Source organism: Rhinoraja longicauda, chromosome 1 (assembly GCF_053455715.1).
Source record: "Rhinoraja longicauda isolate Sanriku21f chromosome 1, sRhiLon1.1, whole genome shotgun sequence".
In the NCBI taxonomy this organism is placed as follows: Eukaryota; Metazoa; Chordata; class Chondrichthyes; order Rajiformes; family Arhynchobatidae; genus Rhinoraja; species Rhinoraja longicauda.
The window spans coordinates 7269606-7295316 of NC_135953.1; the positions used below are offsets into that span (position 1 = coordinate 7269606).

General features: G+C 47.8%; 1 protein-coding gene across 1 annotated transcript in view; it reads right to left on the minus strand.

Annotated features, from left to right (window-relative positions):
- LOC144598346 (dedicator of cytokinesis protein 2-like) overlaps positions 1-25711 on the minus strand; it is an 894447-nt gene that overhangs the window by 637489 nt on the left and 231247 nt on the right. Inside the window, exon 20 of the mRNA XM_078408406.1 lies at positions 16116-16205. Coding sequence (XP_078264532.1) covers positions 16116-16205 — 90 coding nt within the window. The remainder of the gene's footprint in view (positions 1-16115; positions 16206-25711) is intronic.

Sequence of the window (25711 nt, forward strand, 5' to 3'; positions counted from 1 at the left end):
CATTTACCCAAGCCAATTAACCTACAAACCTGCACGTCTTTGGAATGTAGGAGGAAACCGAAGATCTCGGAGAAATCCCACGCAGGTCACGGGGAGAACGTACACAAACTCCGTACAGACAGCACCCGTAGTCGGGATCGAACCCGGGGCTCCGGCGCTGCATTCGCTGTAAGGCAGCAACTCTACCGCTGCGCCACCATGCTGATAGGACAGGTTTAGAGGGAGATGGGCCAAACGCAGGCAGGTGGGATTAGTATAGATGGGGTATATTGGTCGGGGTGGGCAAGTTGTGGACAAGAAGGGCCTGTTTCCACACAGTAGGACAATGGCTGGAACCTGAGGGGCAACTCTTTCACACAGAGGGTGGTGGGTGTATGGAACGAGCTGCCAGAGGAGATAGTTGAGCTAGGTACTATTGCAGCATTTAAAAGATACTTGGACAGGTACATGGAGCGAAATGGTTTAGAGAAATTTGGACCAAATGAAAGCAAATGGGACTAATTTAGATGGGCCATCTGAATCAGTGTGGATGAGTTGGGCTGAAGTTTCTGCACTGTGTGACTCTATGAATCTACGATTGAAATAGAATTTCAAAAACTCACAACCCTCGGTACCACCTTAAGATTTCATAAGCCTTTAGGGCGGCACGGTGGCGCAGCGGTAGAGTTGCTGCCTTACAGCGAATGCAGCGCCGGAAACCCGGGTTGGATCCCGACTACGGGCGCCGTCTGTACGGAGTTTGTACGTTCTCCCCGTGACCTGCGTGGGTTTTCTCCGAGATCTTCGGTTTCTTCCCACATTCCAAAGACGTACAGGTATGTAGGTTAATTGGCTTGGTAAATGTTAAAAAGAATGTCCCTAGTGGGTGTAGGATATTGTTAATGTGCAGGGATCGCTGGTCGGCGCGGACCCAGTGGGCCGAAGGGCCTGTTTCCGCGCTGCATCTCTAAACTAAACTAAAAACTAATGTAGACACAAGATGCTGGAGTAACTCAGCGGGTCAGGCAGCATCCCGGGAGAGAAGGACTGGGTGACGAGATGCTGCCTGACCCGCTGAGTTACTCCAGCATTTTGTGTCTACATTTGATTTAAACCAGCGTCTGCAGTTTTTATTCCTAAACTAAAACCTATCCATGTACCTGTCCAAATGTTTCTTGAACGGTGCGTTAGTACCTGCCCCAACTACCTCCTCTGTCTCGTTCTGTTCTACGATCTATGTATGTACAAATTGCAAGCAATGCATACTCCAATGGAGGCCAAGGCAAGTGTTCAGCAAACACTTAGCAGATTGGAAAGACTGGGCTTGTATTCACTGGAGTTTAGAAGGATGAGAGGGGATCTTATAGAGACGTATAAAATTACAAAAGGACTGGACAAGCTAGATGCAGGAAAAATGTTCCCAATGTTGGGGGAGTCCAGAACCAGGGGCCAGAGTCTAAGAATAATGGGGAGGCCATTTAAAACTGAGGTGAGAAGGAACTTTTTCACCCAGAGTGTTGTGAATTTGTGGAATTCTCTGCCACAGAAGGCAGTGGAGGCCGATTCACTGGACGAATTTAAGAGAGAGTTAGATAGAGCTCTGGGGGCTAGTGGAATCAAGGGATATGGGGAGAAGGCAGGCACGGGTTACTGATTGTGGATGATCAGCCATGATCACATTGAATGGCGGTGCTGGCTCGAAGGGCCAAATGGCCTCCTCCTGCACCTATTGTCTATGTTTCTATATGTCTATCCCAATCATTTGCTCTTTTCCCAACTGGTATAAAACATCTTCTATCGTCAAATAATTCTTTTAAAAATCGGCAATCAAATATATAAAACACACTCGCTATCTTCGAATGAATTCTGCTGAGTAATACCAGATGGTTTGAAACTGGTCCGGGGGTATCCCTTAGTTTAAGTTACCATGGCAACCAGGAGCTAAATATAACAAATAAAATCTCCAGTCCCTCATTGACACTCTGCTGTCATAGATGAGAGAAAAAATATATATCACAGCTTAAAATCCTTTTCGATGATTGAAATGGAGGATTTTTGTAAATCTGTGGTGAAACCCACTTTCTTTTTTTTTTTGGCTTTGCCTTGTTGCCCTGGATACGTTAAACCCTTAACTTTGATCCCCAAATGCATTTGTCTTTTGGGGGTTCAGTGTTGAGGTGGATAGAAAATTGGTTGGCGGACAGGAAGCAAAGAGTAGGAATAAACGGGTCCTTTTCGGAATGGCAGGCAGTGACTAGTGGGGTACCGCAAGGCTCAGTGCTGGGACCCCAGTTATTTACAGTGTATATTAATGATTTGGACGAGGGAATTGAATGCAACATCTCTAAGTTTGCGGATGACACGAAGCTGGGTGGCAGTGTTAGCTGCGAGGAGGATGCTAGGAGGCTGCAGAGTGACTTGGATAGATTAGGCGAGTGGGCAAATGCATGGCAAATGCAATATAATGTGGATAAATGTGAGGTTATCCACTTTGGCGGCAAGAACAGGAAAGCAGAGTATTACCTGAATGGTGAACGATTAGGAGAAGGGGAGATGCAACGTGACCTGGGTGACATGGTGCACCAGTCATTGAAAGCAAGCATGCAGGTGCAGCAGGCAGTGAAGAAAGCGAATGGTATGTTGGCATTCATAGCAAGAGGATTTGAGTTTAGGAGCAGGGAGGTTCTACTGCAGTTGTACAGGGCCTTGGTGAGACCGCACCTGGAGTATTGTGTGCAGGTTTGGGCTCCTAATCTGAGGAAAGACGTTCTTGCCTTAGAGGGAGTACAGAGAAGGTTCACCAGATTGATCCCTGGGATGGCGGGACTTTCATATGAAGAAAGACTGGATAGACTAGGCTTGTACTCGCTGGAATTTAGAAGACTGAGGGAGGATCTTATAGAAACATATAAAATTCAAAAGGGGTTGGAGAGGCTAGATGCGGGAAGATTGTTCCCGATGTTGGGGGAGTCCAGAACCAGGGGTCACAGCTTAAGGATAAGGGGGAAGTCGTTTAGGACCGAGATGAGAAAACATTTCTTCACACAGAGAGTGGTGAGTCTGTGGAATTCTCTACCACAGAAGGTAGTTGAGGCCAGAGGGAGTTAGATGTGGCCCTTGTGGCTAAAGGCATCAGGGGGTATAGAGAGAAGGCAGGTACAGGTAACTGAGCTGGATGATCAGCCATGATCATATTGATTGGCGGTGCAGGCTCGAAGGGCCGAATGGCCTCCTCCTGCACCTATTGTCTATTGTACCTCGTGGAAACAGGCCCTTCAGCCCAACTTGCCCACGCCGACCAGCACGCCCCATCTACACTAGTCCCACCTGCCTGCGTTGGGCCCATATCCCTCTAAACCTGTCCTATCCACGTACCTGTCAAAATGGTTCTTAGATGTGTGATCGTTCCAGTCTCAACTACCTCCTGTGGCAGCAGATTCCATGTACCCTTCTTTGTAAAACATTTCCTCACAGGATCCTATTAAATTCCCCCCACCTAAAGTATGAGAATCGAGGTCTGCCCAGGACAGGATGGCCCTGCAGAGAGTAGTGCGTTCGGCAGAACGCACCATGGGAACTACACTCGTCCCCCTGCAGGACCTATACATCAGGAGGTGCAGATCCAGAGCAAGCAAGATCATGAGGGACCCCTGCCACCCCAGCAACGGACTGTTCCAGATGCTACGGTCAGGCAAACGCCTCCGCTGTCACGCTGTGAAAACGGAGAGGATGAGACGGAGCTTCTTCCCACAGGCCATCAGGACTGTCAACTTTGATAACCCCAGAGACTACATTTTTGTCGACACTTTTTGTGCTATGTTTAGTAACTTATTAACTTTATTTATATGCTGTAACTGTAATTATTTTTGTGCACAACCCGCAGGCATTGCCACTTTCATTTCACTGCACATCGAGTATGTGTATGTGACAAATAAATTTGACTTGACTTGACTTGACCAGAGGACATGGGTTCAAGGTGAAGGGGAAAAGATTTAATAGGAATCTGAGGGATAACTTTTTCACACAGAGCGTGGTGGGTGTGTACGGAACGAGCTGCCAGAAGAGGTAGTTGAGGCTGAGACTATCCCGACATTTAAGAAACACTTAGACAGGTACATGGATGGGACGGGTTTGGAGGTATATGGGCCAAACGCGGGCAGGTGGGACTAGTGTAGAAACATAGAAGCATAGAAAATAGGGGCAGGAGTAGGCCATTCGGCCCTTCGAGCCTGCACCTCCATTCAATATGACCATGGCTGATCTATAAGCATGATATAAGCATGTTTTCAAAGCATGGTTTTAAATTTTATTTGTTGTATTTAGCTCCTGGTTGCCATGGTAACTTAAATTAAGGGATACCCCAGGACCAGTTTCAAACCATCTGGTGTTACTCAGCAGAATTCATTCGAAGATAGCGGGTGTGTAGATGGGACATTGTTGGCCGGTGTGGGCGAGTTGGGCCGAAGAGTCTGTTTCCACGCTGCATCACTCTACGACTGTATAGAATGCAAAACAACTCCCAATCAGAGCATAACAGAGCATTACTGCAAAATAAATACTTCACTGGGGTGATATTTCCTCTCCTGGCTTGAAGCAACGTCGCAAGTAAAAGAATGAGCAATGTCCCTGGAAGTCTCATTCCTTGCAGACAAAACGAACACTGGGCTTGTTTACATTGTCACCTGCTGGATATCAAGGGAGTAAACTTGGTAATCCTCTGCTTTCAGGCCTCAATGCCTCTGACAAGCTGCAACATAAACAGCACCATTTCCACTGTGTTTAAATTGGATTTGACTCCCTCCAGGTCTTTTCGATTAGCATGTTAAGGAAAGATAAATAGCTCTAGTATGATTAATGAGCGTGTTCCTTCACCACTGGTCTTCAGTGTAAATAAGCTAATGGATGGCTCTCTGTCCATAATCCTGGGTTAATACTTTTGTAATATTGCGAGGAGCATCCAGGGTACATGACGGGGCAGGTCTGCCCCAAAGGATTTTAACCCTTTCTGCGCCACGCGGCCTCACGCTGCATCGGCAAGGCCAGCAGCATAATCAAGGACCAGTCTCACCCCGGCCACTCCCTCTTCTCCCCTCTCCCATCGGGGAAAAAGGTACAGAAATGTGGAAATGCACTCCTCCAGATTCAGGGACAGTTTCTTCCCGGCTGTTATCAGGCAACTGAACCATCCCACCACAACCAGAGAGCAGTGCTGAACTACTACCTACCTCTTTGGTGACCCTCGGACTATCCTTGATTGGACTTTGCTGGGTTTACCTTGCACTAAACGTTATTTCCACATCATGTATCGGTACACTGTGGACGGCTCGATTGTAATCATGTATGGTCTTTCCGCTGACTGGTTAGCACGCAACAAAAGCTTTTCACTGTACCTCGGTACACATGACAATAAACAATAAAGTAATTGAGGCAGTGCAGTGTAGGTTCACGAGAATGATCCCTGGGATGGCGGGACTGTCATATGAGGAAAGATTGAAAAGACTGGGCTTGTATTCATTAGAGTTTAGAAGGATGAGAGGGGATCTTATAGAAACATATAAATTATAAAAGGACTGGACAAGCTAGATGCAGGAAAAATGTGCACAATGTTGGGAGAGTCCAGAACCAGGGGCCACACAGTCTAAGAATAAAGGGGAGGCCATTTAAAACTGAGGTGAGAAGGAACTTTTTCACCCAGAGAGTTGTGAATTTGTGGAATTCTCTGCCACAGAGGGCAGTGGAGGCCAAATCACTGGATGGATTTAAGCCAGAGTTAGATAAAGCTCTAGGGGCTAGTGGAATCAAGGGATATGGGAATAAGGCAGGCATGGGTTACTGATTGTGGACGATCAGCCACGATCACAATGAATGGCAGTGCTGGCTCGAAGGGCCGTCCTGCACCTATTTTCTATGTTTCTATATATAACATATAACATATAACAACTACAGCATGGAAACAGGCCTGTCCGGCCCTACCAGTCCACGCCGACCATTCTCCCTGACCTAGTCTCATCTACCTGCACTCAGACCATAACCCTCCAATCCCCTCCTATCCATATACCTATCCAATTTACTCTTAAATAATAAAATCGAGCCAGCCTCCACCACTTCCTCCGGAAGCCCATTCCATACAGCCACAACCCTCTGAGTAAAGAAGTTCCCCCTCATGTTACCCCTAAACCTTTGTCCCTCAATTCTGAAGCTATGTCCCCTTGTTGGAATCTTCCCCACTCTCAAAGGGAAAAGCCTACCCACGTCAACTCTGTCCGTCCCTCTCAAAATTTTAAAAACCTCTATCAAGTCCCCCCTCAACCTTCTACGCTCCAAAGAATAAAGACCCAACCTGTTCAACCTCTCTCTGTAGCCTAAGTGCTGAAACCCAGGCAACATTCTAGTAAATCTCCTCTGTACCCTCTCCATTTTGTCGACATCCTTCCTATAATTTGGCGACCAGAACTGCACACCATACTCCAGATTCGGCCTCACCAATGCCCTGTACAATTTCAACATTACATCCCAACTTCTATACTCGATGCTCTGATTTATAAAGGCAAGCATACCAAACGCCTTCTTCACCACCCTATCCACATGAGATTCCACCTTCAGGGAACAATGCACAGTTATTCCCAGATCCCTCTGTTCCACTGCATTCCTCAATTCCCTACCATTTACCCTGTACGTCCTATTTTAATTTGTCCTACCAAAATGCAGCACCTCACACTTATCAGCATTAAACTCCATCTGCCATCTTTCAGCCCACCCTTCCAAAAGGCCCAAATCTCTCTGTAGACTTTGAAACTCTACTTCATTATTAACTACACCACCTATCTTAGTATCATCTGCATATTTACTAATCCAATTTGCCACACCATCATCCAGATCATTAATGTAAATGACAAACAACAGTGGACCCAACACAGATCCTTGGGGCACTCCACTAGACACTGGCCTCCAACCTGACATACAATTGTCAACCGTTACCCTCTGGTATCTCCCATTCAGCCATTGTTGAATCCATCTTGCAACCTCACTATTAATACCCAACGATTTAACCTTCTTAATCAACCTTCCATGTGGAACCTTGTCAAATGCCTTACTGAAGTCCATATAGAAAACATCCACAGCCTTGCCCTTATCAATTTCCCTGGTAACCTCTTCAAAAAATTCAAGAAGATTAGTCAAACATGACCTTCCAGGCACAAATCCATGTTGACTGTTTCTAATCAGGCCTTGATTATCCAAATAATTATATATATTGTCCCTAAGTATCTTTTCCATTAATTTTCCCACCACAGACGTCAAACTAATAGGTCTATAATTGCTAGGTTTACTTTTAGAACCTTTTTTAAACAAAGGCACAACATGCGCAATGCGCCAATCTTCCGGCACCATCCCTGTTTCTAATGACGTTTGAAATATTTCCGTCATAGCCCCTGCTATTTCTGCACTAACTTCCCTCAATGTCCTAGGGAATATCCTATCAGGACCTGGAGACTTATCCACTTTTATATTCTTCAAAAGTGTCCGTACCTCCTCTTCTTTAATCCTCCTAATTTCCATCACTACTCTACTTGTTTCGCTTACCTCACATAATTCAATATCCTTCTCCTCGGTAAATACCGAAGAAAAGAAATTGTTTAATATCTCCCCCATTTCTTCCGGCTCAGCACATAGCTGTCCACTCTGACTCTCTAATGGACCAATTTTATCCCTCACTATCCTTTTGCTATTGACATATCTGTAGAACCCCTTGGGGTTTACTTTTACATTACTTGCCAAAGCAGCCTCATATCTTTTTTTCGCTTTTCTAATTTCCTTTTTAAGATTCCTTTTACATTCTTTATATTCCTCAAGAACCTCATTTACTCCCTGCCACTTATATTTATTGTATATCTCCCTCTTTTTCCAAACCAAGTGTCCAATTTCCCTGGAAAACCACGGCTCTTTCAAATTATTATTCTTTCCTTTCCACCGAACAGGGACATAAAGACTCTGTACTCTCAAAATTTCACCTTTAAATATCCTCCATTTCTCTATTATATCCTTTTCATAAAACAACAATTTCCATTTCACTCCTTTTAAATCCTTTCTCATCTCCTCAAAATTAGCCTTTCTCCAATCCAAAATCTCAACCCTTGGTCCAGATTTGACCTTCTCCATAATGATATTGAAACTAATGGCATTATGATCACTAGACCCAAAGTGCTCCTCAACACATACCTCCGTCACCTGACCCATCTCATTTCCTAACAGGAGGTCCAACACTGCCCCTTCTCTGGTAGGCACCTCTACGTATTGATGCAAAAAACTATCCTGCACACATTTTACAAACTCCAAACCATCCAGCCCTTTAACAGAATGTGATTCCCAGTCTATATACGGAAAATTGAAATCACCCACAATCACCACTCTGTGCTTACTACTAATATCTGCTATCTCCTTACATATTTGCTCTTCCAATTCTCGTTCCCTATTTGGCGGTCTATAATACACCCCTATAAGTGTTGCTAAACCTTTCTCATTTCTGAGTTCCACCCAAACAGCCTCCTTAATCGAGCCTTCTAGTCTGTCCTGCCAAAGCACTGCTGTGATATCCTCCCTGACAAGCAATGCAACACCCCCACCTCTTGCCCCTCCGATTCTATCACATCTGAAACAATGAAATCCTGGAATATTTAATTGCCAATCGCAACCCTCCTGCGACCATGTTTCACTGATCGCCACAACATCATACTTCCAGATGTCAATCCAGGCTCTAAGCTCATCCACCTTTCTTACAATGCTCCTAGCATTAAAATATACACATTTAAGGGACCCATCATTTCTTATTCTCAGTTTATTTCTTTTCCCTTCTTTCTCTCCTACATATTGGGTCTGAGTGTTTCCCTTTTCTGCCTCCTGCCTCACACACTGCCTATTAGCTATCTGTGTTTGAGTCCCTCCCCCCAACCGTACTAGTTTAAAGTCTCCGCAGTTATTTTAGCAAATCTCCCCGCCAGGATATTGGTTCCCCTCGGGTTCAGATGCAACCCGTCCTTTTTGTACAGGTCATACTTCCCCCAGAAGAGGTCCCAATGATCCAGAAACTTGAAACCCTGCTCCCTGCACCAGTTCCTCAGCCACGTATTTATCCTCCACCTCACTCCATTCCTATTCTCACTATCGCGTGGCACAGGCAGTAAGCCTGAGATTATTACTTTGGAAGTCCTTTTTTTTAAACTCACTTCCTAGCCCCCTGAATTCTCCTTTCAGGACCTCTTCCCTTATCCTACCTATATTGTTGGTACCTATATGTACCACGACCTCTGGCTCCTCTCCCTCCCCTTTCAGGATATCCTGGACACGCTCAGACACATCCCGGACACCGGCACCAGGGAGGCAAACCACCATCCGGGTCTCCCGACTGCGTCCACAAAAACGCCTATCTAACCCCCTCACTATAGAGTCCCCTATTACTACTGCTCTCCTCTTCCTTTCCCTACCCTTCTGAGCAACAGGGCCGGACTCCTTGACAGAGGCCCGGGCACCGTCGTTGCCCCCAGGTAGGCTGTCCCCCCCAACAGTACTTAAACAGGAGTACTTATTTCCAAGGGGTACAGCCACCGGGGTACTCCCTAGTCCCTGCCTCTGTTCCTTGCCCCCCCTAACAGTGACCCACTTGTCTACCTCCCGTGGTCTAGGAGTGACCACCTCCCTGTAACTCCTATCTATAACCTCCTCACTCTCCCTGATCAGACGGAGGTCATCAATCTGCCGCTCCAGGTTCCTAATACGGTCCCTTAGGAGCCCCATCTCGTCACACCTGGCGCAGATGTGGATGTCTGGAAGACTATCAGACTCCCAGATTCCCCACATCTGACACCCAGAACAAAAAACTGCCCTGGCAGTCATACTCTCCAAACAAAGCCCCGCGCTCAGTTACTAAACCTACCGCCCGGCCGCTACTCCAACCGCTCCAACCGCCCACCCAAAAGAACTGAGTGATCTCCTGGGAGAGGCGAAAAACCGGATAAAAAACCCAGGCCAATTTGGGAAAAAATCCGGGAAATTCCTCTCCGACCCCAAGCTAGGCGATCGAAACTAGTCCGGGAGATCACACAGGTCTTACTCCTTACTATCCCCACACAATCCCCACACAATCCCCACACAATCCCCACACACTACTTCCCAAGCAACACAGCTTGGTGCTGCTTGCTACTGCTGCTGCTTGCTCTTGCTACTACTGCTGCTGCTTGCTACTTCTGCTTGCTGCTGCTGCTGCTACTGCTGATTGCTGCTGCTGCTACTGTGCTTGCTGCTGCTGCTTTTGCTGATTGCTGCTGCTGCTACTGCTGATTGCTGCTGCTGCTACTGCTGATTGCTGCTGCTGCTACTGCTGATTGCTGCTGCTACTGCTGATTGCTGCTGCTACTGCAATGTTCTAGGTGAACTGCTTAATTATGCAGGCAAGGTATTAATGCTTATAGAGTCGTACAGCACAGAACAGAGAATGGTACAGTGCAAGAAAAGGCCCTTCGGCCCACCAAATCTGTGCCAAACATAATTTCAAGACCATCACTCATCTCCCTGCACATCCTTCCATTCCCTGCAAATCTTGCACAAAATATTATTCCCATTATCCACATTGCCAAAGCTTTTCACTGAACCTCAATGATCAAACCTCTACACCAAATGCAGCCTCTCCAATGTCTTGTACAATGTTTAGTTTAGTTTAGTTTGGAGATACAGTGCGGAAACAGGCCCTTCGGCCCACCAAGTCTGCACCGACCAGTGATTCCTGCACACACGCGAGGCACAATTTATACTTTTATACCAAGCCAATTAACCTACAAACCTGCACGCCTTTGGAGTGAGGGAGGAAACCGAAGATCCCGGAGAAAACCCACGCAGGTCACGGGGAGAACGTACAAACTCCGTACAGAGAGCGCCCGTAGTCGGGATCGAACCCGGGTCTCCGGCGCTGTAAAGCAGTAGTTCTACCGCTACGCCACCGTGCCGTCCACATGACTTATTTTAAATGGTGGGGGCTCCAATAGCCCGAGACGCCAAGAAATTGCAGAGAGAAATTGCAGAAACATCCTAGTACCTCACGAAAAACCAGCCTCCTGCCCATCGACCCCAACCCTACTTCACAGCAACATAATCAGGGACCAGTCACACCCCCGGTCATTACGTCTTCTTCTGTGCTCTCCCATTGACTCATAGCTTGAAAGCATGTACCACCAGATTCAAGAACATCTTCTTCCTTCCCCTATAATCACTTTCATGAAAGGAGCTCTCATAAGATCATAAGTGATAGGAGCAGAGTCAAGCCATTCGGCCCATCAAGTCTACTCCGCCATTCAATCATGGCTGATCTATCTCTCCCTCCTAACCCCATTCTCCTGCCTCCTAGCCATAACCCCTGACACCCGTACTAATCAAGAACCGATCTATCTCTGCCTTAAAAATATCCACTGACTTGGCCTCCACAGTCTTCATACCCCAAGGTTGAATTTCCCGATCTTCCAATCTACCCCATTCTATCCCTTGCTCTATCTTTTTAGAGGCAGAGAATTCCACAGATTTACAACTCTCTGACTGAAAAAGTTTTTCCTCATCTCAGTTCTAAATGGCCTACCCCTTATTCTTAAGCTGAGGCCCCTTGTTTTGGACTCCCCCAACATTGGGAACATGTTTCCTGCCTCTAACGTGTCCAACCCCTTAATAATCTTATATGTTTCGATAAGAATTTATTCAGAGTCTGAGAGTAACAAATGAACGGCAGATGCTGGTTTACAAAAAAAAGACGCAAAGTACTGGAGTAACTCAGCATGTCAGGCGGCATCTCTGGAGAACATGTCTGAAGAAGGATTCCAACTCGAAACGTCACCTCTCCATGTTCTCCAGAGATGTTGCTTGACCCGCTGAGTTACTCCAGTACTTTGTGTCTTTTTATTCAAGCATCGCCATGGTTAACGTGCTAAGACCCGAAAGATGCTAACTCCACCTTAAAGATGCGTCCTGCTCCACACAATTCTTTGACAATAGACACAAAATGCTGGAGTAACTCAGCGGTCAGGCAGCATCTCTGGAGAGAAGGAATGGGTGACGTTTCGGGTCGACCCATCTTCAGTGTAAACCAGCGTCTGCAGTTCCTTCCTGCACTCTTTGACAAATCCATAAGGGCCTGTCCAACCCTTAGGCGATTTTCTAGGCGACTGCCGACGACTGTTATAGTTGTAGCAGTTCGCCGAAAAACCGGTGACTGGACCCCCTCCCCCCTACGACAAAGTCTACGACAAGCTACAACAACCTACCACCTAGTCGACGTCAAGCTACGGCAAGCTACCGACAACCGGCGACCCAATCGTCGCGACTTAGGACGTCCACCTACGACCGCACCTATGACAACCTACGACCACACACGTGGCAACCTACGACAACCGAAGTCAACCTACGTCTACCCGCGACAAGCTACGACAAGCTACGACCCTGATGGCGACAACTGATGATGGTCCCGCCATTCCGGGAATTAACCTAGTAAACCTACGCTGCACGCCCTCAATAGGTTTACTAGGTTAATTCCCGGAATGGCGGGACTGTCATATGTTGAAAGACTGGAGCGACTAGGCTTGTATACACTGGAATTTAGAAGGATGAGAGGAGATCTTATCGAAACGTATAAGATTATTAAGGGGTTGGACACGTTAGAGGCAGGAAACATGTTCCCAATGTTGGGGGAGTCCAGAACCAGGGGCCACAGTTTAAGAATAAGGGGTAGGCCATTTAGAACGGAGATGAGGAAAAACTTTTTCAGTCAGAGAGTTGTGAATCTGTGGAATTCTCTGCCTCAGAAGGCAGTGGAGGCCACTTCTCTGAATGCATTCAAGAGAGAGCTGGATAGAGCTCTTAAGGATAGCGGAGTCAGGGGGTATGGGGAGAAGGCAGGAACGGGGTACTGATTGAGAATGATCAGCCATGATCACATTGAATGGCGGTGCTGGTTCGAAGGGCCAAATGGCCTCCTCCTGCACCTATTGTCTATTGTCTATCGTCTAAGACAGTTCACGTCATTTTGGCCTCCGGTTTTGACGCCGGTACCTGTCGCCGGTTGACGTAGGCAGTCGTCAATGGAATTCACCGAAGTCAGCACCGGCGACAACCTACGTCACCTGGCGACAACCTACAACAGCGCCCCCGTCAGGAGACGTCAAGCTACGACCATTGGCGTCAAACCAACAGTCGCCAAAATTTTTAAAAACATTTCATAATCCAGCGGCGACCGGAAAAACGCTACGACTCTTTGGAGACGACTCACGACTGTACAGGTTTGTAGGTTAATTGACTGGGTAACATGTAAAAATTGTCCTTGGTGTGTGTAGGATAGTGTTAATGTGTGGGGATCGCTGGGCGGCAGTCTAGTCGCCTAAAGAATCGCCTAAGTGGGACAGGGGCTTATTAGGTTTCACTCACTGCAACTCCCCTTCCACTTGAACAAGCCGTGAAAAGTGAAGTCAAATTGAAAATGACGGAACTATGATTTCGTTGTTCGACTTTCAATCCCGTTTTGAAGGGATGTCATTTTATCTGAACTAACCCTTCTCTGAGCATTTACCACTTCCAATCGCGCCTCTTCTGAGAGAGGATGACACAGAAGCTGCAACATCCATTTTCATTAAAAACATGTAGGGCTCTTCTTCCGTCGCCTCCGCCTCTGGGCCTTCTTCTCTGGGAAGGAGTCCTCACCACCCAGTGACGCCCCCTTCCCCCGTCTCCAGCGGACCCCCTCCTCTTAGACTCCCCCGGATGGCCATCTACCTTCATTAGACCTTTCCATTGAAATAACTTCAGGGAGTCATAGAAACATAGAAACATAGAAAATAGGTGCAGGAGTAGGCCATTCGGCCCTTCGAGCCTGCACCGCCATTCAATATGATCATGGCTAATCATCCAGCTCAGTAACCTGTACCTGCCTTCTCTCCATACCCCCTGATCCCTTTAGCCACAAGGGCCACATCTAACTCCCTCTTAAATATAGCCAATGAACTGGCCTCAACTACCTTCTGTGGCAGAGAATTCCACAGACTCACCACTCTCTGTGTGAAGAAATGTTTTCTCATCTCGGTCCTAAAAGACTTCCCCCTTATCCTTAAGCTGTGACCCCTGGTTCTGGACTCCCCCAACATCGGGAACAATCTTCCAGCATCTAGCCTCTCCAACCCCTTAAGAATTTTATATGTTTCTATAAGATCCCCCCTCAGTCTTCAAAATTCCAGCGAGTACAAGCCCAGTCTATCCAGTCTTTCCTCATATGAAAGTCCCGCCATCCCAGGGATCAATCTGGTGAACCTTCTCTGTACTCCCTCTAAGGCAAGAACGTCTTTCCTCAGGTTAGGAGACCAAAACTGCACACAATACTCCAGGTGTGGTCTCACCAAGGCCCTGTACAACTGCAGCAGAACCTCCCTGCTCCTAAACTCAAATCCTCTTGCTATGAATGCCAACATACCATTCGCTTTCTTCACTGCCTGCTGCACCTGCATGCTTGCTTTCAATGACTGGTGCACCATGACACCCAGGTCACGTTGCATCTCCCCTTCTCCCAATCGGTCACCATTCAGGTAATACTCTGCTTTCCTGTTCTTGCCGCCAAAGTGGATAACCTCACATTTATCCACATTATATTGCATCTGCCATGCATTTGCCCACTCGCCTAATCTATCCAAGTCACTCTGCAGCCACCTAGCATCCTACTCGCAGCTAACACTGCCACCAGCTTCATGTCATCCGCAAACTTAGAGATGTTGCATTCAATTCCCTCGTCCAAATCATTAATATACACTGTAAATAACTGGGGTCCCAGCACTGAGCCTTGCGGTACCCCACTAGTCATTGCCTGCCATTCCGAAAAGGACCCGTTTATTCCTACTCTTTGCTTCCTGTCCGCCAACCAATTTTCTATCCACCTCAACACTGAACCCTCAATACCGTGTGCTTTAAGTTTGTACCCCAATCTCCTATGTGGGACCTTGATGAAGGCCTTCTGAAAGTCCAGATATAACACATCGACTGGTTCTCCCTTATCCACTCTACTAGTTACATCCTCGAAAAATTCTATAAGATTCGTCAGACATGATTTGCCTTTGGTAAATCCATGCTGACTTTGTCCGATGATTTCACCACTTTCCAAAAGTTGCTCCAGCATTTTGAGTCTACCTTGTAACATCCATAGGTTTAAGGTGCAGGGGGAAAGATTTAATAGGAATCTGAGGGGTAACTTTTTCACACAAAGGGTAGTTGGTGTATGGAACAAGCTGCCAGAGGAGGTAGTTGAGAGTTGAGGCAGGGACTATCGCAATGTTTAAGAAGCAGTTTGGAGGGATATGTACCAAACGCTGGCAGGTGGGACCGCTGTAGCTGGGACGTTGTTGGCCGGTGTGGGAGCGTTGGGCTGAAGGGCCTGTTTCCACACTGTATCACTTTATGACTCTATGGAAAGGAGACCAATTAGGTTTGCCATCTCACCATGCAGTGCTCCACCCCATCTCTGTTCCAACGCACAGCAACGCAGCAGACAGCGGTGAGTTGTGAACTCAGGCCGGTCCACCATGGGCACATCCCCTGCCCACCATCGAAAACATGTCGGGGGGCACTGCCACTGAAGGGGGCATCAATGAATCCCATCCAGGACATACCCATCATTCACTGCGACCACATCTAGGACGTGGCCCAGAACATCACACAAACCAACCTAGTGCGGCACGGTGGCGCAGCGGTAGAGTTGCTGCCTTACAGCGTTTGCAGCGCCGGAGACTCAGGTTCGATCCTGACTACGGGCGCTGTCTGTACGGAGTTTGTACGTTCTCCCCGTGACCTGCGTGGGTTTTCTCCGAGATCTTCGGTTTCCTCCCACACTCCAAAGACGTGTAGGTTTGTAGATTAATCGGCTTGGTAAATGTAAAAATTGTCCCTAGTGGGTGTAGGATAGTGTTAATGTGCGGGGATCGCTGGTAAGGCAGCAACTGGCGGTGCTGGCTCGAAGGGCCGAATGGCCTACTCCTGCACCGACTGTCTATTGTCTATTGTCTAACTCCACCGCCGCTCCACCGCGACGGAAAACGCGGACAGACGATGAAGAAGGGACGCTGGGGTCTTACCAGGGCATCAAACACCAGCTTGTCGTATGTGTTGTCTTCCGAAAATTCCATCATGATACTGAACAGAGCGTCCAGCGTATCCTGCAAGAACTGGAGAAACAAGACTGACATTAGGGCAGAGAGAAGCTTCTTACTGTACTTCAGATGTGCAAATCAACAAAAGTAGACAAAAACTGACAACATCACTGCATTTTTTGTTAAGGGACAGCGCAGCGGTAGAGTTGCTGCCTTACAGCAACGGAGACCAGGGATTGATCCCAACAAGATTATTAAGGGGTTGAACACGTTAGAGGCAGGAAACATGTTCCCAATGTTGGGGGAGTCCAGAACCAGGGGCAACAGTTTAAGAATAAGGGGTAGGCCATTTAGAACTGAGATGAGGAAAATCTTTTTCAGTCAGAGAGTTGTGAATCTGTGGAATTCACTGCCTCAGAAGGCAGTGGAGGCCAATTCTCTGAATGCATTCAAGAGAGAGCTAGATAGAGCTCTTAAGGATAGCGGAGTCAGGGGGTATGGGGAGAAGGCAGGAACGGGGTACTGATTGAGAATGATCAGCCATGATCACATTGAATGGCAGTGCTGGCTCGAAGGGCCGAATGGCCTCCTCCTGCACCTATTGTCTATTGACTACGGGTGCTGTCGGTACGGAGTTTGTCCGTTCGCCCTGTGACCTCGTGGGTTTTCTCCAGGTGCTCCGGTTTCCTCCCACACTCCAAGTTACATCACGGTTTGTAGGATAATTGGCTTCTGCAAATTGTCCCAAATGTGTGGAGTAGAACTAGTGTAAGGATGATCAGTGGGTGGTGAATTTAGATTTAGATTTAGATTTAGATTTAGATTTAGAGATGCAGCGCGGAAACAGGCCCTTCGGCCCACCGAGTCCGCAGCGCCCGGCGATCCCCGCACACTAACACTATCCTGTACCCACGGGCGGCACGGTGGCGCAGCGGTAGAGTTGCTGCCTTACAGCGAATGCAGCGCCGGAGACTCAGGTTCGATCCTGACTACGTCTGTACGGTGTTTGTACGTTCTCCCCGTGACCTGCGTGGGTTTTCTCCCAGATCTTCGGTTTCCTCCCACACTCCAAAGACGTACAGGCATGTAGGTCACTTGACTGTGTATAATGTAAAAATTGTCCCTAGTGTGTGTAGGATAGTGTTAATGTGTGGGTATCGCTGGGCGGCGCGGACTTGGTGGGCCGAAGGGCCTGTTTCCGCGCTGTGTCTGTAAATCTAAAAAAATTAAAAATCTAGAGACAATTTTTACATTTGCCCAGCCAATTAACCTACAAACCTGTACGTCTTTGGAGTGTGGGAGGAAATCGAAGATCTCGGAGAAAACCCACGCAAGTCACAGGGAGAACGTACAAACTCCATACAGTACAGCACCGTAGTCAAGATCGAACCCGAGTCACCGGCGCTGCATTCGCTGCAAGGCAGCAACTCTACCGCTGGTCACCGTGCCGCCCGGTGAATCTGTGGAATTCATTGCCACAGACGGCTGTGGAGGCCAAGTCAATGGATATTTTTAAGGTGGAGATTGACAGATTCTTGATTAGTACGGGTGTCAGGAGTTATGAGGGGAAGGCAGGAGATTGGCGTTGAGAGGGAAAGATAGATCAGTCATGATTGAATGGTGGAGTAAATTTGATGGGCCGAATGGTTTAATTCTGCTCCTATAACATATGAACCAGCTTTTTACTGTATCTTCGATGTTGGGGGAGTCCAGAACCAGGAGCCACAGTTTAAGAATAAGGGGTCGGCCGTTTAGAACGGAGATGAGGAAAAACTTTTTCACTCAGAGAGTTTTGAATCTGTGGAACTCTCTGCCTCAGAAGGCAGTGGAGGCCAATTCTCTGGATGCTTTCAAGAGAGAGCTAGATAGAGCTCTTCAAGATAGCGGAGTCAAGGGATTATGGGGAGAGGGCAGGAACGGGGTACTGATTGTGGATGATCAGCCATGATCACGGTGAATGGCGGTGCTGGCTCGAAGGGCCGAATGGCCTCCTCCTGCACCCACTGTCTATCGTCTACTGTACCTCGAAACACGTGACAAACAATAAGCTAAGCTGAACTGAACTGGAGTCTGAACAAAGGTCCTGACCTGAAACATTGCCTGGACTTTGCCTCCAGAGATGCTGCCTGACCCCCCACTGAGTTACTCCAGCTCCTTGCGTTTCACTCAAAGTTCCAACATCTGCAGTTCCTTGTGGCCCAGTGGACTCTTTGTGAGAGCAATATTACTATCTATGCAGAGACATCTCTTGCTGAGACATCCCAGAGGAAGTTTTGCCGTCTTATTTGATGCGCCAAATTCATTCATTCCATGCACAGAAACAGCAGTGACGGGATTCAGAAATGCCTTGTCCAAATTGTAACTTCCATCAGCTTAATTAAAATTCAGTACTTACATGGCGTAATCCAAAATGATACACCAGTAAATCATAACCTACAGTGTTTTGAGTTGCTATTAGACGTGCCGACTTAATAGGGTTTATGATTGTAATGCCACAATCTAATTAATTTTGGAGGCATTAGCAGTGAAAAGAATCAGCCATTGTACATCGATAGACCAGAGGCATTTGGTCTTAATGACTCACTGTAGGCCTTTGAGGCTTTTTCTTTTCCTGCATCTGTTCTAATCATGGACTGAAAAAAAAAGCTGTGGTTCCTGACCTATCAAGCTCTCATTTACCACCATTTGTTGAGCTTTAGGTATCACAAAATGCCAGAGTAACTCAGCAGGTCAGGCAGCATCTCTGGAGAGAAGGAATGGGTGACGTTTTGGAGTTTTACCTCATCCAATACTCTGGTCATGACCTAACGGGTTACTGATTGTGGATGATCAGCCATGATCATATTGAATGGCGGTGCTGGCTCGAAGGGGCGGATATTAACATAGAAACAGAAAATAGGTGCAGGAGGAGGCCATTTGTCCCTTCGAGCCAGCACCGCCATTCATTGTGATCATGGCTGATCATCCACAATCAGTAACCCGTGCCTGCCTTCTCCCCATATCCCTTGATTCCACTAGCCCCTAGAGCTCTATCTAACTCTGTTTTAAATTCATCCAGTGAATTGGCCTCCTCTGCCCTCTGTGGCAGAGAATTCCACAACTTCACAACTCTCTGGGTGAAAAAAGTTTTTTCTCACCTCAGTTTTAAATGGCCTCCCCTTTATTCTTAGACTGTGGCCCCTGGTTCTGGACTCCCCCAAAATTGGGAACATTTTTCCAGCATCTAGCTTGTCCAGTCCTTTTAAAATGTTATACGTTTCCATAAGATCCCCTCTCATCCTTCTAAATTCCAGTGAATTCCAGTGAATGGCCTACTCCTGAAACCTATTTTCTATGTTTCTATGTAACCTTTATCCCAAGGCCACCAACATTGTACTTGCTGATTCAGAGATTAAATAAAACAAACTGGTGTGCGGTTAAGATGGAGTGTGGAGAAGATTTTTCCAACAGTATGTGTGGACATTTGTGCATTCCCCCAGTGACCGTGTGGGTTTTCTCCGGGTCCAGAATGAAGAACCAGAGGACATAGGTTTAAGATGACGGGGGGGGGGGGGGGGGAGGGAGATTTAATAGGATCCTGATAGGCAACTTTATTTACACTAAGGATGGTGGGTATATAAAATGAGCTGTTAGAGGAGGTAGTTGAGGCAGGTACAATAATGATGTTTAAAAAACGTTTGGACAAGTATATGGATAGGATAGGTTTTGAGGGATATGGGCCAAACGCAAGCAGGTGGGACTAGAGTAGATGGGGCATCTTGGTTTGCATGGATGAGTTGGGCCGAAGGGCCTGTTTCCGTGCTGTATGACTTAATGACTGTGAGAACTGCAAGCAGCTGAAACGTCACCCATTCCTTCTCTCCTAGATGTTGCCTGACCTGCTGAGTTACTCCATCATTTTGTGATACCTTCGATTTGTACCAGCATCTGCAGTTATTTTCCTACACTACAAGCACATACACCGATCAGCCAAAACATTATGACCTTATGAGCCAAAACATTATGACCACCTGCCCTAACATGCTATTGGTCCTCCGTGTGCAGCCCCATACGCAGCAGGGTGCGATGCACTGTGTATTGTGACACATTCCTCCCGTGACCACCATTAACATTTTCTGTGACTTGTGCCACAGTCGACCTTCTGTCAATAGACAATAGACAATAGACAATAGACAATAGGTGCAGGAGTAGGCCATTCAGCCCTTCGAGCCAGCACCGCCATTCAATGCGATCATGGCTGATCACTCTCAATCAGTACCCCGTTCCTGCCTTCTCCCCATACCCCCTCACTCCGCTATCCTTAAGAGCTCTATCCAGATCTCTCTTGAAAGCATCCAACGAACTGGCCTCCACTGCCTTCTGAGGCAGAGAATTCCACACCTTCACCACTCTCTGACCGAAAAAGTTCTTCCTCATCTCAGTTCTAAATGGCCTACCCCTTATTCTTAAACTGTGGCCCCTTGTTCTGGACTCCCCCAACATTGGGAACATGTTTCCTGCCTCTAATGTGTCCAATCCCCTAATTATCTTATACGTTTCAATAAGATTCCCCCTCATCCTTCTAAATTCCAGTGTATACAAGCCCAATCGCTCCAGCCTTTCAACATACGACAGTCCCGCCATTCCGGGAATTAACCTAGTGAACCTACGCTGCACGCCCTCCATTGCAAGAATATCCTTCCTCAAATTTGGAGACCAAAACTGCACACAGTACTCCAGGAGCGGTCTCACCAGAGCCCGGTACAACTGGAGAAGGACCTCTTTGCTCCTATACTCAACTCCTCTTGTTACGAAGGCCAACATTCCATTGGCTTTCTTCACTGCCTGCTGTACCTGCATGCTTCCTTTCATTGACTGATGCACTAGGACACCCAGATCTCGTTGAACTCCCCCTCCTCCTAACTTGACACCATTCAGATAATAATCTGCCTTTCTATTCTATTCTATTCTTACTTCCAAAGTGAATAACCTCACACTTATCTACAGTTCGGACCAGACGGGATAGCCTTCGTTGCCCTCGCGCATCGATGAGCCTTGGGCGCCCAACACCCTGTCTGTCGCCGGTTTGTGGTTTGTCCCTCCTCGGACCACTGTCGGTAGGTACTCACCACTGCTGACCGGGAGCACCCCACAACCCTTGTCGTTTCAGAGATGCTCTGACCCAGTCGTCTGGCCATAACAATTTGGCCCTTGTCAAAGTCGCTCAGGTCTTTACTCCTGCCCTTTTCTCCTGCATCCAACACATCAACTTCAAGAACTGACTGTTCACTTGCTGCCTAATATATCCCACCCCTTGACAGGTGCCATTGTAACAAGATAATCAATGTGATTCACTTCACCTGTCAGCGGTCATAATGTTTTGGCTGATCGGTGTATTTGGCTTATTTAGCTCTGCATTTACACTGTGGTGTGTGTGTGTGTATGTATGTATGTATGTATGTATGTATGTATGTATGTATGTATGTATGTATGTATGTATGTATGTATGTATGTATGTATGTATGTATGTATGTATGTATGTATGTATGTATGTATGTATGTATGTATGTATGTAGGCATGTGTGCATTCTTTTAGATTTTATTTTAGAGATACAGCGCGGAAACAGGCCTTTCGGCCCACCGGGCCCGCACCGCCCAGCGATCCCTGCACATTAACATCATCCTACACACACTAGGGACAATTTTTACATTTACCCAGTCAATTGACCTACATACCTGTACGTCTTTGGAGTGTGGGAGGAAACCGAAGATCTGGGAGAAAACCCACGCAGGTCACGGGGAGAACGTACAAACTCCGTACAGATGGCGCCCGTAGTCAGGATCGAACCTGAGTTTCCGGCGCTGCATTCGTTGTAAGGCAGCAACTCTACCGCTGCGCCACTGTGCCGCCCTCTTAAGGATGTGTCATACATTTACCTATGCCCTATATTCCCTTCTTAAAATACGAACGTTGTACACGGTATTCACATTCTATGCAGATCTAACTATTGCAGAGTCACTTTGATCTTCCAAAAAAGAACCTGTGTTGGCGTTGTAACAGCTCTTTGACTTGGAAAAGCTGTCACTTTGTGACTCGGTTCATTAGAACCTTATGTCATCTCTCCCGCAGTCTTCTCTGAACCAACTTCTGGAAGGCGCTCACAGTAACCTACCCCATCAATATTCCCCGGTATGTCTCTTGACGGAATTAAGTGCCTTACATGTACACTTCTAATTTTATCACCAATTTCCACAAGATATGCCTTTGTACCGCAGATGTGAACAACGGTTCCTGTTAGAAATGTCAGGTATACCTTGGCAGTGTTAACATATGAAGGCGGATATCTTAGTTTAGTTTAGTTTAGTTTAGAGATACAGTGCGGAAACAGGCCCTTCGACCAACCAAGTCCATACCGACCAGCGATCCCCGCACACTAGCACTATCCTACATACACACCAGGGACAATTTACAATTTTTACCAAAGCCAATTAACCTACAAACCTGCACGTCTTTGGAGTGTGGGAGGAAACCGGAGCACCCGGTGAAAACCCACGGGGTCATGGGCAGAACGTACAAACGCCATACAGACAGCGGCCGCAGTCATGATCGAACCCGGGTCTCTGGCGCTGTGATGCAGCAACTCTACTCAGTCCAATCAGACAAAGTCCAATCAACTTCGAGAGATAAAAAAAAACCCAAACTGCCTGAGGAACTCAACGGGTCAGGCAGCATCTGTGGAGGGAATGAACAGACGTTTCAGGTCGAGATCCTTCTACAGACTGAGTGATGCCACAGGCAAACTGGAAGAACAGGCAGACTGGAGCGGCTAGGCTTGTATACACTGGAATTTAGAAGGATGAGAGGGGATCTTATCGGAACATATAAGATTATTAAGGGGTTGGACACGTTAGAGGCAGGAAACATGTTCCCAATGTTGGGGGAGTCCAGAACCAGGGGCCACATTTTAAGAATAAGGGGTAGTGCATTTAGAATGGAGATGAGGAAAAACCTTTTCAGTCAGAGAGTTGTAAATCTGGGGCCTGTTCCTGTGCCGCACTGTCTTATGAACAGGAAGGAACTGCAGATGCTGGTTCAAACCAAACATACACACAGAATGCATGGGTAACTCAGCGGGACAGGCAGCATCTCTGGAGAGAAGGAACGGGTGACGTTTCGGGTCGAGAACTTCGTCAGACCAGAGATGCTGCCTGTCCTGCTGAGTTACTCCAGTATTCTGCTTCTATCAGCGTGCTGTTCGACGTTCTGTGTTCACCGCAAAGGAATCAACGACCTTCCACAATTCACATTCATTACTTTGTAGCGACCATGGAGAATGGTCTAGGTCGTCGAACCCTCGGATTGGCCAGCGAGGTCACGTGGGAACGCGACCATGGGGATTGGTCCAGGGAAGGACATCGCTGATTGGCCAGCGATGTCATGGGTGCGTTTGGCGCCCGAATTAGTTAGTTCGTCTGAGTCTTCAAGGAAGACAGTAAGTTTATATTGGTTGTCCTGCGACTTGTTGTTTTGATTCTGTATTCGTGTATTGCGGTTGCAATAAACTTCATCTACAACTACAAGTCTCGGACTCGCCATATTGGTGACCCCGAACGTGATCTGGACGATCACCGACTGAGAAAAACCCGACGCCTCGTTGACGATGACTGAGCAGGGCACACCGGAGTCAAGCGCGGCGGACGTTCATCTTCCGTTATTTTGGACGTACGCACCGCAAGCTTGGTTTATCCACGCCGAGGCCCAATTCCATATAAAGAAGGTGTCGGATGATTCCACGAAGTACTTCTACCTCGTCAGCGCGCTATCGCCGGACACAACCAAGCGCGTGATGCGGTTCATAATAAATTCACCTGCGGAAGACAAGTATGAAACCATGAAGAAGGTATTACTGCGGACCTTCGGGTTAAAAAAGCATGGTGGTGCGGCAAAACTTCTGCACCTACCGGAGCTTGGAGACAAACTGCCTTCCGTCCTCATGGCCGAAATGATGGTGCTAGCCGGTGAGCATACGGATTGCCCGATGTTTGAGCAGGCATTCCGCGAAAAACTCCCCGAGGATGTCCGATTGCTGCTTACGGATTGTTCTTTTAAGGACCCCGAAGCATATGCAGCGAAAGCGGACGCGCTCATAGCGGGAAAAAACAAGGCAGGGGATTCCATCAACAAAGTCTCGACATCGGTGACCACGCCACAGCGACGGCAAGATGGCGCCACGTCTCCCGCCAATTCTCCGAAAGCCCGCCAAAAAGATCCGCACAAGCGCGGCTGGTGCTATTATCACCTACGATGGGGTAACGAATCCCGCAACTGCCGCTTGCCTTGTACCTTCGCGGGAAATGCCTCGGCCGATCGTACATAGGGGCAGTTACGATTGGCCAGAACCGGCGCCTCTATGTCCATGATCGATTCACGGACACAGAATTTTTGGTAGACACGGGAGCCATCGTCAGCATAGTGCCGCCGACCGACCTCGAAACCAGATCGGGTAAGACAGGTCCCACCCTCATCGCGGTGAACGGCAGCCCAATTCGCACTTTCGGTACACGGAAAATGTCCCTGGGTTTAGGCCTCCGCACGTACGAATGGCCATTCATCATAGCCGACGTCAAACAAGCGATCCTGGGCGCAGATTTTCTCTGGGCTTTTTCACTGGTTCCTGATGTCCGCGGTAACGACCTCCGACCTTCCGCCGAAGACGAGCACGTCGCTCCGACAATCGCCTCCTCGCTCAGCCCTACTGTCCAGGCCGTCGTCGCGGCCCCCGACTCGTATGCTGCGATTCTGGCCGAGTTCCCAGAGCTGCTCGTTCAACGTTTTGACGCACCTTCGGCTAAACACGGTGTGGTCCATCACATCCGCACTGAAGGCCCTCCCGTTTTCGCTCGGGCCAGGAGACTACCGCCAGACAAACTGGTGGTGGCAAAGGAGGAGTTCAGGAAGATGGAGGAAATGGGAATTGTCCGTCAGTCTGACAGCCCGTGGGCCTCGCCGTTACACATGGTCTCCAAGGCATCTGGGGGGTGGAGGCCATGTGGCGATTATCGGCGTCTCAATGCTGTCACCACGGCTGATCGCTACCCCATACCGCACCTACAGGACTTTTCATCTGGGCTGGAAGGTGCGGTAGTGTTTTCCAAAATCGATTTGGTGCGAGGATATCATCAGATTCCGGTGCGACCGGAGGACATACAAAAAACTGCAACTATAACTCCGTTCGGGTTGTTTGAATGGTTGCGTATGCCTTTCGGTTTAAAGAACGCGGCACAGGCTTTCCAGCGACTGATGGACCGCGTGGGCCGGGGTTTACCCTTTTTGTTTATCTATCTAGACGACATCCTGGTCGCCAGCCCCTCCGTGCAGGAACACCAGGCCCATTTGAGGACCGTGTTCCAGCGGCTCCAAGACCACGGGCTCATTATCCAACCCTCCAAATGTCAATTCGGCCTGCCTGCCCTTGATTTTCTAGGGCACAGAATTACTCCTGCCGGTGCCGCACCTTTAACCGAGAAGGTGGAAGCCATCCGGGCCTTTCCCAGGCCCACCACTGTAAAAGGGCTGCAGGAGTTCGTCGGTATGGTTAATT